This window comes from Gossypium raimondii, chromosome 9, assembly GCF_025698545.1.
Source record: "Gossypium raimondii isolate GPD5lz chromosome 9, ASM2569854v1, whole genome shotgun sequence".
NCBI lineage: Eukaryota > Viridiplantae > Streptophyta > Magnoliopsida > Malvales > Malvaceae > Gossypium > Gossypium raimondii.
Window position 1 is genome coordinate 8,657,459 of NC_068573.1, and position 21,718 is coordinate 8,679,176.

At 29.7% G+C, this 21,718-nt stretch overlaps 1 protein-coding gene across 1 annotated transcript; it reads right to left on the reverse strand.

Moving 5' to 3' along the window:
* Positions 1-239: 239 nt before the first annotated feature.
* LOC105797449 (protein MAINTENANCE OF MERISTEMS-like) lies at positions 240-1,153 on the reverse strand. The gene is made up of 2 exons (XM_052621151.1): positions 1,097-1,153; positions 240-983 (listed from the first exon to the last, which is right to left on the reverse strand). Exons 1-2 carry the CDS (start codon positions 1,151-1,153, stop codon positions 240-242), a joined length of 801 nt encoding a protein of 266 aa, XP_052477111.1.
* Positions 1,154-21,718: the final 20,565 nt, after the last annotated feature.

Below are 21,718 nucleotides of genomic sequence, written 5' to 3' on the forward strand. Positions count from 1 at the left end.
AGCAGATGCGGCGTATTTTGATACACAATAATCCTGGGCCACACATGTCGCTCATAGACCCCGACGCAACAGATGTAGGCGAGTTTCGAGTACCGAAATAGTTCATTGTCACGGGCTGGCCGTAACATCTGATGATGATGAGTTATTCATAGGCTAGAGATTCAGCTGTAAAGAAGAGTGCGTATATGCCATTAAACGGTACGACATGAAGATATCGGTGGATTATAAAGTCTCCGTGTCTACTCCGGCAATATATGTCGGGGAGTGTTGGAAGGCAGTGGATACAGATAGGGTTGGTGACTAACGCGTGCCAAAAATGGCATCCGATAAAGCGCCCACGACTGCAGCAGTATGAGGCATCCGCTGATGTCTTTAACCTGCGGCTCTGTCGCCCGACAAAGCTCCCGGTAGAGCGTTGCTAGAACGGCGGAACCCCAGCTATACGACCTGGCAGTGGATAAATCAGCTAGCAGGGGCAGGTACGACAAATGCACACTGTTGCCGTTTGCATCAGGCATGAGTGCTGCCCCTATCATATGCATGATGTACGCTCGAGCAATGCACATCAACTCACCTTCAGTGGCGGTCGCTGATAATTGTCTAATTTTGGCTTTTAGCCATGTAAATTTGATGCCGGAAAAATATTTGTCGCCGTCCTCTAGCGACTCTCCTAGGAGTTGATAGCAAACTGTAGCCGGATCGGTGAATGACGATACTCCCGTTACGGGACTCCCGTCAATTGGGAGCCCAAGCTGCACTGCAACATCCTCCAAGGTTACCGTGCACTCCCTGCACGGAAAATAGAAAGTATGGGTCTCCGGACGCCACCGCTCCACTAGCGCAGATAATAAATCAAAGTGCAAGTTCGAGGACCGGATTAATGCTACTGACCCAAATCCGGCTAGCTCCAGGTACGGCAGCAATCGATCATCCGGAGCTATCTTTAAAACACTCACACGGCCCCTTAATACTCGGAACGAGTCCTGATAGTGTTAAATTACAGAAACAATATTACGATAACATAATTTATTTGTATATACTGCATATATCCTTTTTAAATAAATAGAACTCTTAATTAACAAATAATAAATCATACCGCGTTATTAGCCGCATCAGATATGTGTCTAACATCGCTTCGAATCAATCGAGCCATTGCGATGCCTGCAAGTTGAAAAAAAAGTTAGTAAAAAAATATCATAATTTCTAAATTTATAATTTCTAAATTTATTAGCCGCATTAGATATGTGTCTAATATCGCTTCGTATTTTTCTCCGCATTTTATTCCTTTAAAAAATATCATAATTTCTAAATTTATAATTTTACATTATTTCAGTGCATAATTTTGAATTTTATTAATCTAGTGTGTTATTTAAATTAATTTTCGTAAAAAAATAGCCCTTACCCTTGCCCTTTGCTCGTATTATTTTCTCGATTTTATTACTTTAAATAAAAATATATTATTCTCGTATTTTATTATTTTACATTATTTCAAGACATTTTGTTTCAATTAGTTGTATAACTTATTTCTGAATTTTTAAAAAATTACTAATACACTCTTACTTGACCATTTGTTCGTATTTTTTATTCCTCCATTACCCTTTTTTTGCGGTTTTTTTATATATTTTGGTAAATAAAAAATATATTTTGGTAAATAAAAAAACTTATAACATTTTGGTTATTTTTATTTTTTAATATTTTGTAAAAACTCATTATTCGGTAAAAAAGTTTATAATATTTTCGTATTTTTTATTTTTTGTAATATTTTGGTAAAAACCGAAATAAACCCTTTCCCCGCCTTTGGTCGTATTATTATTTTCCGATTTTTTACTTTCAAGAAAAATATATTATTTTCGTATTTTATTATTTTATATTATTTCAAGACATTTTGTTTCAATTATTTGTATATCTTATTTCTGAATTTTTCAAACAAATTTACTAATACACTCTTACTTGCCATTTGTTCGTATTTTTTATCCGCATTTTATTATTTTTAAAATATCGTAATTTCTTATTTTATAATTTTACATTATTTCAGTTTATTATGTTTGAAATTTATTACATGTACATATTTCACATTTTTATTCGCATTTTATTATTTTCGATAAATATACAATTCCGTATTTTCTTTTTGTATTTTATGTTTTCTTAAACATACTTCTTTGTCATTTTACTTTTAATGCTATTTTCCTAAAATTTAAATTTCAAATTCTAAGTAAATTTCATAAAAAATTCCTATTCAACATACAATGTACATACAATTATTTTTTCATTCTAAATATATTTCATAAAATATATATGCTAAACAAAATAATAAAATAACTATAATGTACATAACATAAATTTTAAATACACAAATATTTTAAATTTATAAAAAATTATCTTTTCTTTTCTTCTTTTTTTCCTTCCTTCCTCTTCTTCTTCTTTTTTTTCTCTTCTCCTTTCCTTTTCTTTCCTTCTTTCTTTCTTTTCTTCTCCTTTCCTTTTCTTCTTCTTTCTTTCTTTTTTCTCTTCTCCTTCCCTTTTCTTTCCTTCTTTTTCTTTCTTTCCTCTCCTTTCTTTCTTTCCCTCGCCTTCTGGTCCCCCCACCACCGACCCCCCCTAATATACATTGGTGCCGCTTAATGGTATTGGCATTCATTGGTGCCGCTTAATGGCTTTGGCACCTTTGGTGCCGCTTAATCCCATTGGCGTGACCAAAGGTCCCGTCACATCGGTCGATATTTTTGCGAGTTTTTTTTGTTTGTTTTTGTTTTTTTATATATTTTGGTAAATAAAAAATTATATATTTTAGTAAATAAAAAAGTTATAACATTTTGGTTTTTTTATTTTTTATAATATTATTGTAAAAACCCCATCATGATGCTTTCTTCTCTTTTAATGCACTTTTTAATTGTTAGATAACTTTTATTTTAATATTCTTTTTCTACTTAGTTTTTCTTAGTATTTCAATTTCATGTTTTATCTACATCTTTTTCTTTGTAGAGAAATATATATATATTTTAAAAACAATATATGGGTTTGAATTTGGGTGAGAAACAAATTGAAATCAAAGTTTCAAAACTGAAAATAAACTCATCCGAATCTGGATTTCGTCATCGAAATTTAGGTTTGGATGAATTTTCGGATGAATTCTTAATTTTTTGTAATCAAAATTTAGCTATCAACGGAAAAAGATATATAGCTTAGATATCATTTTGTTGTTTAAGTTTAATCAAAACTTAAACAAAATATTATTGTTATTAATAAGAAGTTCAATCATATTTCCTCCATTCACCGGTAGCAACAGACTAAAAATCACGTTTTTTTAAGAAAATGAAACCGCAGCTTTAAATGGGTTCCTTTCGAAATACGACATTGATTCATCCATGTTTCAGTAATCCCGAAATTAGCAAAGCCCATCTAACATTGCTTCTTTCGGGCATTTCGTCGAACCGTTTCCGTGCTTCACTCAAAATTCCCCACTGAATATAAGGATTAATTAAACAATTTTGAACAACTAAATCAAACCCATTGAATTCCTTCACGATCTGATTAGCTACAGATAATTTCTTAAATTCAAGGTACATTATTAATAGTTTGATAGCTATAAATCTTTCAGAGAAAACCCCCTTGAGTAAATGGCAATGGAAGACAGTTCCTCCAGTAATCATGCCATTGTCTGAGAATTTTTTAATAAAGAAATACATTTTCAATATTGGAGTTGAAGCTTTGCTTGGGCTCGTTAAGAAAAGGGTCTCCAATGCAGTATTTATGCCCCAAAAATTGAAAGGGAAAGAGATCGAAAGAACAGTGTTTGGTTTTTGGTACACTAAGGAGGGCCTCCAACTGAAGACATGCCTGCATTGCCTTTGTTAGAAGTTTTGACTGTCAAATTTCTCTGCAAAATTATATTAACAATTTTGACAAATGTCGAGATAGGGAGCAAATGTAGGTGCTTGTAGAGCTGGAAAAATAGCCTGTGTGCAGATACTAATTCATAGCTATTCGAATTCGAGAAAACGCAAGTTCGTAATAGATCTAAGCCCGAAAAAATTTGAGACTGAAAATATTCTAGCCCGACCGACTCGAGCTTGAGAAAGCTCAAGTCTATAAATATCCGAGATCAATCTGACCCGAGCTTGAGATAAATTTGAGCCAAAGCTAAAAAAAGTCTAAACTTTTAGCTAAACAACCATAATAGACATTAGTAATTAACCTAATGAACATTAATCCATGGGAGTTAGGTGATATGATAAGAGTCTCTCAAACTTGAACCAATGGTCGAGGTTTTAATACTCATCCCGAGTATGGAGCAGCTTTAAAAATTGTGACTAGTGTCTACTCTCTTAATGAAGTTACAGAACATGGAAAATTAGTTATTAGACTTGCTTTTTCTACCTTAAGAAACTAAAAAATATATTATGATATTACCTAAAATAAAAATAAATGATAATTATTTATTTTATGAAAATGTGTTCATAAGCATTACATATTTATATTAAAATTTTATTAATAACAAAAATTAATTAATAATAAATTTATTTTATATTAATTTATAAAATGAAATAAAATTTTAAAATATTAATTGAATATAAAATATTTTTAATACTATAATTATATATGTATAATAAATATATAAAGTTAATAATTATTAAAATCTATAAAATTTAAATTTAATGATAATATTTATTAAAATCTATAAAATTTAAATTTAATGATAATATAAATTATATAATGTCATAATATATTAATTTAATAATACGATAACTAGTTTTACCGTTAACACAAATGATTAAACATGAATTATTACGCAATACTAATAACATTACTGATAAATTTAATTTTAATTATCTGGGAATTTAAGTTTTACTCAGCTTTTTTTTATGATTTGAGAATTTAGGTTTTAGTTTTATATTTTTATTTATTAATGTTTAATGTTTTTATAAGTATTAAATTTTTATTAATATTGTTATCTTTATATTAATTTTTATTTGAAATGGGTTTATTTTTATTTGGGTTGGGTTTTGAATAAAATTTAAAATCGGCTTAAGTTTGGGTTTAGTTGGTATTGAATTTAGATTTGGTATTTATTGGTTTTGGGTTTAAATATATATTACAAAAAGTCTAAAGTTGGTTAATTTGGTTTAAACGATTTTGAATTTCAAAACCGAAACCGAATCGATAATATCAAATCAACTCATTATCTAACCCAACCTTAATGCATATATATAAACTATGAATATATTAACCAGTTATATTTGATCATTAAGGCATATATAAACTATTAATATATTATATAATATGACATATCATTATATAATATAGTAGGAATGATAACTTTCAAATGTATGAAGAGTGTAAGGATCTAGACATATTTCAACCATTATAATAATAAAAATAATAATTAATAATTAATTTATCATGTACTATTGTTATACTATGTGATATAGTATTGCATAATGTAATAATATATTTTAAAACTACTAATTGGTTCAAAATCAAAATCAAATTTATAAACCGATTTGCTTGAATTTGCTCGATTTGATCGGTTAAGTTGGTTTTAATTGGTAACTATAATAGATGATATACTATTACATAATATAATAATATAATATGTAACTATTACTAAAACTTTAATACATATATAACTATTATTATATTATATATTATAATAAAAGATATAATATTACATAATATTATGATGTTTAATCATTAATGCATATACGTCATCTATTAATATATTATATGTTATACAATATGATATAGCATTATATAATATAGTAGTAGAGCTAACTTTCATATGTACAAAGAGTATAATGACTTACAAGATATTTCAACCAATATAATAATAAATAATAATATAATAATTAATATATTATGTATTATGTATTATTATTTGATTGATTAATAGTCTGAAATTGCTCTTATCTCTATTTATAATTTGTAAATAATTATAGTATGTGATATAGTATTACATAATATAATAATATATTTTAAAATTATTAATGCATAGATATAACTATTAACGGTTAAAAATCAAATTGAATTTACCAACCAATTTGTTTGGATTGGCTCAAATTGGTCGGTTTAGTTGATTTTAATAATTAATTATAATAGATGATATACTAATGATATAGTATATAATTATGACTAAAATTATTAATACATATATAACTATTATATTATAGATTATAATAAAAGATATAGTATCAATAATTATGTGTAATTTAATATATTACAATACACATTTCAACATGATGAAACTCTAATGTAAATTAATAAATGATATAAAACTTAATAAACTATAAACTAAGGTCATCATATCAAATCATCAATAATAAATCAAGAACAAGATTAAATGCGAAGCATACCGAATCCATTGATTTCTTGAAATCTTTGGATCTTATGATTTTGATCTTCCAAATTGGTACACAACTAATTCAAAAAATGACTCTATCTTTTCTAAAGATGGTAATTCAAAGAAAATGACTTTATCTTTTCTAAAGATGTGATATTAGAAAAATTACGTATGTATAATTTAGAGATTATAACCATGATATATATAACTTTTGTACATTAACCCTAATTTTTAATTAGCCTATCATCAATTAGAAATTAATTACTAGAATATCTATATATTTGACTCATGCTTTATTTAATAACAAAGTTGCTGATTACTGTCTAGTTTTGCATGTCTTAATGAGATAAGTATGTTTGGTGAGCCTCCAGCTTCGGTTATGCCTTCACTGGTTGAGGTTGAGGATATCACCCGATATCTAAATACTATATTGGAGAAGAGTTGTGATATGTAAGCCTGTTTACTTTCTGGGTTTTTTACCTAAATAAATTTTTTTTAAATTAAATGTTGAAATATGTTGTCAGCTGGATTATATATGGAAATGGTATTTTTTTGGGTCGCACCTATTTGATAGGCGCAACCACTTTTTTATATTAAAATATTTTTTACTTTAAATAAAATATTATTAATTTATTTTTATTAAAAATATTTAAATATATATATACAGGTCAAAATACGAGTTAAAATACCTAAAACAAGTCGCGCTTGTCAGATAGGCGCAACTGGTCGCGCCTAATAGGTAGGCGCCACTACCTGCCCCCTGTGCCCCTCTGCCCCGCATAGCCCCCCTGTGCGCCTCTGCCTCACAACCCCCCTGCACCCCACTGCTGCACAGATACACTGCTTGGCAGCATGTAGAACCTTCACAAGGAAAAAAAATTGTAAATGGGGGACCTTATAAGCATGGTCCCCCAAGTTCAAGCACCCACCCGAAGAGAGAAAGAAAGGAGAGAAAGGAGAAGAAGAAGAAGAAGAAGAAGAGAAGAAGAAGAAGAAGAAAGAAAGAAAGAAAAAATGTAATGTATTATTTTGGTAAATAATTTTGTTTATAATTTAAAGAGTTTAATTAAGATGTTGTGAATTTTTTCTGTTATTAATTATTATTTATAAATTGCTTATGTTTAGTGTTTATGGTTTTGGGTTAATATTTTGTATGAATGTAATTTTTTATAATTATTTTAAAATTAATTTGTTAGTAATTTAGGATTATGTTATAAATTGTTGTGTTTGTAATTATTTTAAAATTAATTTATTAGTAATTTAGGATAATGTTATAAATTATTGTGTTTAGTTTAGTATTTGGTGAGTTTTAGTAATATAAAATTATTTTGTTAAATATTTTGTTAGTAATTTATTATAAATTTATGTGTTTTGTGAGTTTTAGTAATGTAAAATTATTTTGTTAAATATTTTGTTAGTAATTTATTATAAATTATTGTGTTTTGTGAGTTTTAGTAATGTAAATTTTAAAAAAATAATTTTGTAGTTATTTTGTTAGTAGTTTATGATTAGGTTATAAACTGTTAGTGTTTTGTGTTTTGTTATAGTTATTTATTTTGTTAATAATTTATGGGGTTAGGTTACAAATTGTTAGTGTTTAGTATAGAGTTTTGTGATTTTTAGTGATGTAAGTTTTAAAAAATAATTTTATAGTTATTTTGTTAGTAATTTATGATTAGGTTATATAAATTGTTAGTGTTTAGTTATGTGTTTTATGATTTTTAGCAATGTATTTTTAAAAATTAATTTTATAGTTATTCTATTAGTAATTTATGATTAGGTTATATAAATTATTTGTGTTTAGTTTAGTGTTTTGTGTTTTTTAATGTACTTTTATATAATGTAATTTTATTTTATTTTTATTTATTTGATAATTTTATTGATTTATTAAAATGTTGATTAAATTTGTTGTTATATCATTTTATAGGTTGTTTGAAAGAAACTAATCGGTATGTTTCTATTTCTATTTTTATTTTTTTAATTTGTATGTTTTTATGCTTAGATAGTTTATATTTATTTTAATTATATTATTATTGTAAACTAACATAAATTTTTATTGTAGGTAAATTATGGGAAATTATGAGATATTTGCCGTGTTTTGTTTCTGAAATTTGAAATAATTTATTGTATTTTTAAACAAATTAAATGAATTTATTTTTTAATTACAAATTTGCAATTGATTAATACTAATCACATATCAAGTACTATAATGAGATGATATTGAAATTTTTATTTGATACTCATGTTATTTGCGGAATTAAATTATGTTGTATTAACTATTTTACTAATTTAATAATGTCAGGGCCCGTACCTTGTATTGAAGGGCTGTGTTAATGGTGTAGGGTTTCTGCCAGATGAACGCCTAATGCCATACTTGGAGTTAGCCGAGTTCGGATTAGCGGCATTGATCTGGACTTTTGATCTGCGGAACAACTTGATTTCGGCTTTAGTTGAGCGATGGCATCCAGAGACCCACACATTTCATTTGCCGTGTGGGGAGTGCACCGTCACTCTAGAGGATGTTGCACTACAGCTCGGGCTCCCCATCGACGGGAATGCGGTCACGGGCGTAAGTTCGATCTTTAGGCCGACTGCCCTTTGCTATGACTTACTTGGACGCTCGCCAAGTGAGTGGAAATTTGCCAATTTGAGGTTTTCATGGCTAAAGGTCATTTTGAGTATTTGCCGAGTACTGCCAATGAATGAGAGGTGATGCAGGTCGTTCGAGCTTACATTATGCACCTTATAAGGGGGTGTACTCATGTCGGATGCAAATAGTAGTACAATCCACTTGATATACTTATCCCTATTATCCAATTTGCATAACACTTGTTCATACAGTTAGGGGTCCGCAGTGTTAGCCATGTTGTATCACGAATTTTGTCGGACGACAGATCCTTCTCTGATGGACATAGGTGGATGCCTCAAACTGTTGCAATCGTGGGCACTTTACCGAATGCCATTCTTGGCATCCATTAGTCACCATGTATTTCCACTCGTTAATAGGTGATGAATTTTTACTCGTTATAATAATTAGTTGACTTTTTTTCGGATTATATTGTTCTAACAATTTGTTTTCATAGATAGAACACTAATCCAGGGATCGGGAGATCATACACGATTCCAGTATGTCATCTGATGATCAAGAATCATGCTGGAGAGGGGGTAAGTTTTTCCAATATCAACTTAATTTTATTATTTTATCTCACTCGACTCGCATTAATATAACAATGTTATTAACTGTGCAGTTCATTTGGATACCGTATTCTGTTCCAGAAATTATGGCGGTTATTCCCCCGCCTGCCCACGTCCACTCAAACCTATGGTGCATTAGTGTACCCGTTATCAATTTTCAAACAGTGGAGTGGTATCATGGCGTTCGAGTACTACGTCAGTTCGGTTGCATACAGTATATCCCGACACTGCCAGTACGATTGGGGGAAATCCATGGGATTAACAGGAGGGGGAGGTATGGAAATGATTGGGGAGAAGTGCATGAAGAATATATTATGACTCAACCAAGTTTGTGGTTTCAACAATACAATGTTAATCCCCTCCACCAAGTTTGTGGTCATTTGAACATAATGAAAGCCCTCGTCAAAAGTTTGAGTCCATTGTCACGGTTCTATGGTACCCAACCATTGTCGGAAAGATGTGTTCGTCTGACCTTCCATGTCACTCTCAAGTCGAGTCATCCTTTGCCGAAAAATGTGTGGCTCTAGCTCGTGCGCTGTATATGTATTAAGAAAATATAAGTTACTGTCTCGCTCTAAAACATTAGGTTATATATTAAAAGGATAAGGTTATTCTTTACTCATTCTCACAACTTGTCTCTGCCAGTCTGCATTCTTATAATCTCGGTGTAAGTTAGCCACTAATAGCGGTAATTAATCCTTTCCCTCTATCAGAAATGATGCAAATATTATCATTACTAGTAACATACCTCCGCAGGTTTGTAAGGAAGAATTCCCACGACTCTATGTTCTCCTTATCTATAATGGCAAACGCAATCGGGAGTACATTCTTGTTCTCATCTTGAGCAACCGCAAGAAGTAGGACCTATGCATATTTACCGTATAGCCATGTCCCATCTACTTGCACAAATAGTTTGCAGTGGGGAAATGCATACACGCATGGATCAAACGTCCAGAACATCCGTTGGAAAATTCCTTTTCCCAGTTGTAGTTGGTCATCCGGGCCATAATAAGGTCGTGTCTGCAACTCAATAACAGTTCTCGGCACATGCTCCCGCATAGCGACTCTCCATCCTTATAACTCATTGTACGATGCATCGAAATCTCCTTACAATTGCTCCATTGTCATTTGTTTAGCTATCCATGCCTTCCAGTATGATGCTCGATACTGGAATCGTGCCTGCATTCTGGCAATCAGTATCGAAACTTTAATGGTCGATATGTCTTTCACCATTGGCATGATGCACGTACAAATAGTTTTGGAATCAAGTTTTTGATGATCTTCTGTCATACCTGTTGAAGTACATGTGTGAGGCCCAACAAATTTTCGTAACTCCCACATCTGCTACTTCTGGATAAATGCAGCTCGTATCCACCAATCTCTAACACTCTCCAATATATAATGTTAGTTTAGACACGACGACTTTGTAGTCCACTGATATATTCATGCTATACTACTTAATGGAAAATACGCACTCTTCCTTACTTTTGAATCTCTAGCCCACTAACAACTCCCCAGGATTGAAATATACGACCATCCGGTGAGCAGGTAGTATTTCAGGGTACTTCAAAAACTTGGTCATGTGTGCCGCATTGGGGCCTATCCGAGACATGTGTGCCCCAAGATTAGTGTATCACAATACAAAGAATCTAGTTCCCGACTGAAGAGCATTAACATTTTCATCCTCATTCACGTCTTTGTCGTCAGTATCATCTGGGACCTCGACCACGTCAGAATCACTATCACTATCGACCTCGTGATCAGAAGAATCACTACTATGGTAGACATCATCACCAACGACATTAGTCTCGGATGCAACATTAAGATCAATGTCGATCCCGTGTATAGTTGATTGATTATCAACGTACGATATCGGAACCACTATACACGACTCTTGTGTAATACCTCAAAAATTTTTACAGTAAGATATTATTTTTGATATAGTAAGGAAATAAAGTGACAAAAAGGAGAATTTTGAGTTATGACAACATTGGGAAGTATATTATGACATATTAATTCAAGAAAGGATTAAATTGCAAAAGTGAGAAAAGTTTTGTTACCCAATAGTAAATACTCAAAATTTGAGGGGTTAAAATATAAATATGAAAAAGTTGAAGGATCAATAATGTAAATATTTTAAGGATGAAATAATCTAGAAACTAAGGAAAGTGAATGAATTGGGACCAAATTAAATAGATGAAGAATTTTGAGGACTAAATCATAATTTTACCAAATTAAGTGATAACTCAATGATGGAATTTTAGAAGATCTAAAGGGTAAAATGGTCAATTAGAAGAGAGAGAAATCTAGAAAATAATGATGATGTTGGAGATATTTTAGATTAAATAAATAAATATTAGTTTATTATATTTTGATTTGATTTTTTTTTCTTAATGATATTTTATTATTTTATTTAGTGTATACATATATGTGGAAAGAAAGACGGAAGCCATCATCCAACCATTTTTCCATGCATCAACATGAGAAGAAGTGAGAAAGAAAGAAGTTTTGCTTTCTTTACAATTTGGTCCTCTCACAAAAAATTCACCATTTTCACTTAGAATTCAAAGAAATTTCCATAGCCACCAAGAGAGAAAATTGATAAGGAGACTATGAGGAGCTAGAATATCGAGTTAGATTCAAGAAGTAGAGACTAGAGGAGAGAGCAAATCAAGTTAAAGATTGAAATCAATAGAGAAAGGTAAGAACATCAAGATTTCAATATATTTTTGAGTTTGATATTATTGAAAAAGTATGAAATTGATGTTAATGTAGGGTTTTATTATATAAGGTTCTATGTTCTTGATATGTTAGTGAAGAAAAATAAGAGAAAGTGATGGGAAATACTATAGAGAAAGGGAATAAGGGTGTTATAAATTTAGTAATCAACATTTTGCACTAAAACAGTTTTGGACAGCAACAGTAGGTTAACTATGAAAAATCACCATAAATCGTGGAAATCGAATTAGTGGATGAAAAAATATTAAATTAAATATTATTGAGTCTAGTTTCTCATGGAAGAAACGATGTAATCAATGGAATTGTAAATTATGAGATATAATAAATTTTGTGAGACAATGTCAGAATGAATTCGGGTTCCCCTATTCTTACTATTGAAAATAATTAAAAATTGTACAAAAATGATTATGAGTTATAATTTATATTCTTAGAGTACTTAAGAAGTCTATTTTCAAAGGAAAAAACGAGAACATCATACAAATTCTGTACAATGAGATAATTAATTTTTAGTGAAGAAGGGTTGAAGCTATTAGGCAATGGTAAGTGGATGACTTTAGAGAATAAATTGTATTTATTGGATAAACCAAAATTATGAAAATTTTATGGTAAAAAGATATGTGAGTCTAGTTTCAGAGAAAATTTAGCTTAAGATATAAATAATTTAGTGACTATGACTCAAGTGAACGACTTGTTATGAGTAAACAAGTAAATAGTGGTAATATATATATCAAGGATGTGGAATGGAGTGGAGGAGGAAGAAAATAATATATGTGAATAATCAGCTAATATGAGTTTATTTTAAAATAGCTAATTTACATGTTTTAGGTTCAGGGACTAAATTCAATAAAAGTAAAATTTTAAGGATAATTTTGTAAAAAGTAAAATTAACCAAATTGCATGAAATGAATTATTTTATCATTGAAATTAATAAATTGAATGAAATATTAATTTAGATCAAGATTTGGGTGGAAATTGAAAAAATTGAAAATTACTAAAATGTCTTTAAATTTTGATATTTTTGCAATTTAGCTCGGTAAGCTCGTGTAACTTGAATTATATACATAAATGCTTGAAATGTTTGTTATTGATGTGAATATGATTTGAATGTTAATTGTATGAAAATTGATGAAACATTGATATATTTGATAAAAAGGGGAACAAATCTCGGTTGAATGGAAGGAAAATTTGATGGATATCTGAAAAGGAATTGACAATAAAAAGGATTTACCCAGACGGGTGATCCAGTCTTGATATAGCCCTTCCGAAGAATATGTGAAAAATGGATTTAGCTCGGACGGGTAATCCGAATTAGGGTCGAATTTAGCTTCGATGGTAATTGGATCCAAGCTCATTAGAGTAATTGTCATTGCAGAGGATTTAGCTTTGGACGGTAATCGACAATACTCTATGAGTTTATATTACTGAGGATTTAGCTCGGATGATAATCCTTGTAAGGATGAGGTTTGCGGAAGTGTGCTCTCTGAAATGGAAATGTGCGCACATGAATATGAATTGACGAACCTGAATTTGTACACTAAAGTGTACCCCTGAAAATCCATCGAAATTTCGAGAAATTTAACGGGATAAAAATAGAAAATGATAAGTACTTAAAATCATGAAATTAAACTTGATATACATAGAAATGATAATTATTTGATATACTAAAATATGACATGCAAAATACATGTATGTGAAACTTGCTTGATAATTATGCATATTCAAGATTATGAACTCATGGAATAAATATACATTGAACTTATAAAAAATTATGGTACATGAAATATTGTCATAATAAATTGAATAATTTATATTTAAGAAGAAACAACAAGAAAATGATATGTATCATGACATGTAAATATTAGACTATTTTTGATACGTTGTACAAGGAAAATAATGTGTATTAAGACGAGTAATAAATTTAAGTGAGACATGGTGAGAAAATAAGTTTGTCAATATTAAAGTACGCTAACCAATGTTGTTGCTTGAAGTTTAGGCAAGTGCCAAATTACTGTTGAATGGTAATATGTTTAATTATAAGGTGCATTGGAATGGTAAGTGCTTAGATGAAAATATGATTGAGCTTATGAAAGAGTGGAAAGGTTTCAGTTATTGAATTTCTTATGAAAAGATTTGTTATGTGATACGCCCGTATGAACCCTTCACTTAATTCGGAAAGAAAAAAATCTAAAATCTATATATATTTAGGATTCTGCGAAAAATTCCTTATGATTCCGATTTAATCCCAGTAGGTTCCTAATAAATGTTTTGGGCTTCAAGAGCCCAATAGAGGGACGCTATGATTACTTTCAGATTATGAATAATAAATGATTCAGAATTATTGAAAATGCTCAGTAAACTCCGGTAATGCCTCGTGCCCTATTCCGATAACGAATACGGGTAGGGGGTGTTACAATTATTGGTATCAGAGCTACGGTTTAGTCGATTCTCTGACTAACGTAGCGTATGTGAGTCTAGCTATATATGCCGTATTACTACTCGTGATAGTGTGATATCTAGTAATGCCGTATTACTTCCAATAAAGTTGTTTTCAAAATTGATAAAAATTTTATATTGATGTTATTGAAATATGTTTATGATGAAACGAAACTCAAAAAAGTATGAATAGAACTTCATGATAAGTATGTGTTAATGTATGAAATGAGATAACCATAAGTTGAGATGAGAAATGTGGAAACGTAGAATAAAATGAAAGTTTATATGGTGATAAGCCCATCTGTGTTTGCTTGGTGTGCATATGATGTTATGTCCTCAACATATTTGATTAAGTAAATATGGTAAGAAAATATACACAAATAGATGGAATGTGTGTTTATGCTCACTTGCTTGAATAAGTGTAATCAGTATATTTATTTGATAGAATCTTATGTTTAATTGTTAAATTAGAAATAATATGATGTTTTGTTTATGTCTTTATTATTGAACTACAAATATTATAATAGCATGAAAATTGAATTGGAAGATCAAATTGAGTAAAACGCAGGAATGAGTACTTTTTTTTAGTGATATGTGATGAATTGATGGAAAAGACCATGGTTTGACCATGGTAACATGTGAAAATGTGATTTCCGTGTAAGGCCATAGTTGCGCTATGGCATCAGTAAGTGATATGTAATTACGTGTAAGACCATAGTTGGACTATGGCATCGAGAAAATAAAGTACTCATTTCCGTAAGGAGTTCTCTAATTTGACAAATGTCAGTAAGTAAAATGGAAGCCAAGTATTGGAATTTAATTAGATATTAATATTGAGCTAGAGTAAGTAAATTCATTGTGTGAAATTGTAAGTGACAGAAAACATTTGTAATAAATAGATGTGTTAATTTGCTTGAAATGAACTATGTGATTATGATGGTATTACATTGATGATGAAAGCTAAGTCATATATATATATGTATTTATGAGAGTAAGTTAGAGGCTTTACGACCTCACCATCACCCCCTTATCTGTATTGCTTTATGATGAATTTTTTTACGAGAATCAGGTTGAATAAGCTCATAAATGTGAACTAAAGAATAAGTTAAATTTGATGAGACAAAATATTCAGGTATGATACCTAAAGAATGTATGTATTAACTGGAAGTTCTTTTGAATTGATTTTTGTTTGTAAATGGAATAATGTGAGGTTTGTGATAACAAAATTTGTCAGAGAAATGATAATTAAGTGGTAAAGATACCTGTGTGTGACGATTACAATCAAAATGAACACGATGATCTTTTTTGGATATTCTATATATTCTTTTATCCTTAGAGATATGTGTATAATTGTTCAGTTTCTAATGGAGTTCTTATGTTATGAGAATGTTAGCTAATTATGATGTTAGATGAAAACCCTGTTGGTTTGGTCGGTTTATGACCAGTTATTATTCTGATACATATTTAAAAAGTGTATTGTTTTGCTACAATGAAATTCCAGAGCTGAAATGTGGTGATTTTGGTATCTGAACTTTTCTGATTTTCGTGTAATGAATTGTCATCAGTAAGGGTATAAATAATGAGAGCATAAACTTAAAATTGTATGACTGAATTTTTCTTGAGGTAAATTTGATTAAAGTTAATGAGTTCAATCAATATATATGTTTCCTTGAACTAATATGGTTAAAGGATCTTTGGTTTTCATGCTAAAAGAATATTGAAAGATTGTGTGTTTAAGCTGTATCCTCAGCATTAAGAAAATATTATCTTGATATGTTAATGTTTGATAGTTGAAATCAATACGAGTTGTTTTATTAACGTGAATTGAATTATCAAGATGTGATTTGAGTTATATGTATTTAAGCATGTCCTCAGCTAAGAGAATTAATTTTGGGCACTCATGAGTATGAAGATAGATAGTCGGAATGAAAAAAATTATTACAATAAGAGAGAAGATATTCTTGATATAGTAAAACAAGGAAATTTCGAGGAAGAAATTTATTTTAAGGGGAGAGAAATGTAATACCTCGAAAATTTTTACAGAAGATATTATTTTTGATATAGTAAGGAAATAAAGTGACAAAAGGAGAATTTTGAGTTATGACAACATTGGGAAGCATATTATGACATATTAATTCAAGAAAGGATTAAATTGCAAAAGTGAGAAAAGTTTTGTTACCCAATAGTAAATACTTAAAATTTGAGGGGTTAAAATATAAATATGAAAAATTTGAAGAATCAATAGTGTAAATATTTTAAGGGTGGAATAATCTAGAAACTAAGGAAAATGGATGAATTGGGACCAAATTGAATAGATGAAGAATTATGAGGGACTAAATCGTAATTTTACCAAATTAAGTGATGACTCAAGGATGAAATTTTAGAAGATATAAAGGGTAAAATGGTCAATTAGAAGAGAGAAATCTAGAAAGTAATGATGATGTTGGAGATATTTTAGATTAAATAAATAAATATTAGTTTATTATATTTTGATTTGATTTTTTTTCTTAATGATATTTTATTATTTTATTTAGTGTGTATATATATATATATATATATATATGTGGAAAGAAAGATGGAAGCCATCATCCCACCATTTTTCCATGCATCAACGTGAGAAGAAGAGAGAAAGAAAGAAAGTTTTGCTTTCTTTACAATTTGGTCCTCTCACCAAAAATTCACCATTTTCACTTAGAATTCAAAGAAATTTCCATAGCCACCAAGAGAGAAAATTGATAAGGAGACTATGGGGAGCTAGAATATTAAGTTAGATTCAAGAAATAAAGGCTAGAGGAGAGAGCAAATCAAGTTAAAGATTGAAATCAATAGAGCAAGGTAAGAACATCAAGATTTCAATATATTTTTGAGTTTGATATTATTGAAAAAGTATGAAATTGATGTTAATGTAGGGTTTCATTATATAAGGTTCTATGTTCTTGATATGTTAGTGAAGAAAAATAAGAGAAAGTGATGGGAAATAATATAGGAAAGGGAATAAGGGTGTTATAAATTTAGTAATCAACATTTTGCACTAAAACAGTTTTGGATAGCAACAGTAGGTTAATTTTGAAAATCACCATAAATCGTGAAAATTGAATTAGTGGATGAAAAAATATTAAATTAAATATTATTGAGTCTAGTTTCTCATAGAAGAAACGTGTAATCAATGGAATTGTAAATTATGAGATATAATAAATTTTGTGAGACAATGTCGAATGAATTCGGGTTCCCTATTCTTACTTTTGAAAATCATTAAAATTGTACAAAATGATTGTGAGTTATAATTTATATTCTTAGAGTATTTAATAAGTCTATTTTCAAAAGGAAAAACGAGAACATCATACAAATTCTGTACAAGGAGATAATTAATTTTAGTGAAGAATGGTCGAAACTATCAGACAACAGAACACGAATGACTTTAGAGAATAAATTGTATTTATTGGATAAAACAAAAATTATGAAAAGTTTATGGTAAAAATATATGTGAGTCTAGTTTCAGGGAAAATTACGGATCTCAATTCAGAGTTCTGTAGCTTAAGATATAATTAATTTAGTGACTATGACTCAAGTGAACAACTTACTATGAGTAAACAAGTAAATAGTGGTAATATATATATCAAGGATGTGGAATGGAGTGGAGGAGGAGGAAAATAATATATGTGAATATTCAGCTAATATGAGTTTATTTTAAAATAGCTAATTTACATGTTTTAGGTTCAGGGACTAAATTGAATAAAAGTAAAATTTTAAGGATTATTTTGTAAAAATCAAAATAACCAAATTACATGAAATGAATTATTTTATCATTGAAATTAATAAATTGAATGAAATATTAATTTAGATCAAGATTTGGGTGGAAATTCGAGAAAAATTAAACATTACCAAAATGTCCCTGAATTTTGATATTTCTGCAATTTAGCCTAGTAAGCTCGTGTAACTTGAATTATATTCTTAAATGCTTGAAATGTTTGTTATTGATGTGAATATGATTTGAATGTTAATTGTATGAAAATTGATGAAACATTGATATATTTGATAAAAAAGGGGAACAAATCTCGGTTGAATGGAAGGAAAATTCGATGGATATCTGAAAAGGAATTGACGGTAAAAAGGATCTACCCAGACGGGTGATCCAGTCCTGATATAGCCCTTCCGAAAAATATGTGGAAAATGGATTTAGCTCGGACGGGTAATCCGAATTAGGGTCTGAATTTAGCCTGGACTGGTAATTCAGATCCAAGCTCATTAGAGTAATTGTAATTGCTGGGGGTTTAGCCTGGACTGATAATCCCGACAATACTCTATGAGTTTATATTACAGGGGATTTAGCCTGGACTGATAATCCCGCTGTAAGGATGAGGTTTGAGGGAGTGTGCTCTCTGAAATGGAAATGTGCGCACATGAATATGAATTGACGAACCCGAATTTGTACACTAAAGTGTACCCCTGAAAATCCATCGAAATTTTGAGAAATTCAACGGCATAAAAATAGAAAATGATAAGTACTTAAAATCATGAAATTAAACTTGATATACATAGAAATGATAATTATTTGATATACTAAAATATGACATGCAAAATACATGTATGTGCAACTTGCCTGATAATTATGCATATTTAAGATTATGAACTGCTCATGGAATAAATATACATTGAACTTATAAAAAATTATGGTACATGAAATATTGTCATAATAAATTGAATAATTTATATTTAAGAAGAAACAACAAGAAAATGATATGTTTCATGACATGTAAATATGAGACTATCTTTGATACGTTGATACAAGGGAAAAAATGTGTATTAAGACGAGTAATAAATTTAAGTGAGACATTACGAGAAAATAAGTTTGTCAATATTAAAGTACGCTAACCAATGTTGTTACTTGAAGTTTAGGCAAGTGCCAAATTACTGTTGAATGGTAATATGTTTAATTAGAAGGTGCATTGGAATGGTAAGTGCTTAGATAAAAATATAATTGAACTTATGAAAGAGTAGAAATGTTTCAGTTATGCAATTTCTTATGAAAAGATTAGTTATGTGATACGCCCGTATGAACCCTGCACCTAATTCGAAAATAAAAAAAAAATCTAAAATCTATGCATATATATTTAGGATTCTGCGAAAAATTCCTTATGATTCCGATTTAATCCCAGTAGGTTCCTAATAAATGTTTTGGGCTTCGAGAGCCCAATAGAGGGACGTTATGATTATTTTCAGAATATGAATAATAAATGATTCAGAATTATTGAAAATGTTCAGTAAACTCCGGTAATGCCTCGTGCCCTATTCCGACAACGGATACGGGTAGGGGTTGTTACATCTTGAGCTCCATCTTCTTCACCTAATGGAGTGGGGTCTTCAGTTGGCTCCACACCAGGTAACTCAGCAAATAACTGAATCGGTGCATTTTGATTGCTCCGAGTCCCACAATAAAGTGCGACCATTGTCGCCACGTCTTCATCTTCTACAAGTTACATTTCAGTGAATTTTATGGGATCCGTCGAAACTGAAAACTTGTAGAAAAGTTTCGAGATCCTTCTCCCACAACGTTTATAAATTTTTTTCACTAATTTTTTTCTTCATATCATCAAACAAGATATTTCTATTAAATCTCATTGCTACTTGTTTGCAACATTCAAATATACATTCTACGGTTGTTCTCAAAAATTTTCCATCGAAATAAACGCATACGAAAAACTGATTCTCTATATTCAATACTAGATCTGTTAAAAAAATTCAAAATTCTCAAAACAGTTTGAATAGCAAAAAGATACATAAAATTTTTAATACAAATTTTTCATTCGAAGCTAACATAATTAATAATCTAACAAAATAACTTTTAAATAATAAAATTACTAACAAAACTCTATATTCTATTTAAAAGAAAAAACTAAAATACCTTATCCTTCTTTTTGTTTTCCTTTCTTTCTTTCTTCTCCCTATCTTCTTACTTTTGTTATGCTAAATTTTGTCTCTTCTGCTCATTTAATTTTCGGGAGAGTATATATAGAGAAAAAATTAAGCACCAGTCGCGCCTATCAGATAGGCGCCTGAGAAAGGCACTACTAATAAAATAATAATTTAAAAAAACAAAAAATTAATTTTAATATGAAAAAAAGTGGTTGCATGACCTAAAAGAACATATCATTTTCGTATATAATCTAACTAACAACTTATTTCAGTATTTAATTTTTGTTTAAAATTATTTAAGGAAAAACCCTTACTTCCGTTTTCACGCAGAAAAAAATACCACCCTTCACTTCTATTTTTAAATTATTATTTATTTATTAATGATTTCTTTAATATAAATATAACGAATAAATGATAATTATTGTTAAAATAATTAATCATAAAAAGATACCAGAAAATAATTAACATATTTTTTATTAAATAAGTAGTTATAATTTTTATATCTTTCCATATAATTTTAAATAAAAACTAAAATTAACATAAAATATTTTCTTACAATATCATCATCAACAATAATAAATACATTTAATATTAATAATGATTAATTAGTTTACGTGCTGATTTTGTCATATTCAATAGTGATTGTTTATAGACAGGGCGAAACTAAACACGTAAAATACAATTTCAGCTTTTTAATTATAAAGGACCAAAATATAATTTTACCTTATCTGCCGGCCCCCTAGCTGTTAATAGAGCATTCATTTATTTTATGTTATTCTTAACAAACCAGATCAAGAAAATAAACACGCGATTTCTAGTAAATATTTATGTCTTTAACGGTCAATTTTAATTTTTTTGTTTCTTTATTATTGGCCCACTCGAAAGCCCAACCATTTCAGTCTTGCAAAAGACACCGGAAAACTCACGATTTGGGCTTTGGTTTCCTCACAATTATGATCTCCATCTTCGCCTCGAGAACTCGTCCTAAAGGGCATGGGATAATTTTTTTCCGGTGGCAGAATTTGGTTGAAGACCTCTACCAGTGCATATAAGGTTTAAAAACAACGCATATAAACATAAAAAAAAAAAAAAAAACACATA

Excerpts from the sequence above, each read along its gene's own strand:
- LOC105797449 (XM_052621151.1), bottom strand. The coding sequence starts at position 1,153 with ATGGCTCGATTGATTCGAAGCGATGTTAGACACATATCTGATGCGGCT. Across the intron at positions 984-1,096 it reads CTGATGCGGCTAATAACGCG|GACTCGTTCCGAGTATTAAG; the intron begins GTATGATTTATT and ends TAACACTATCAG.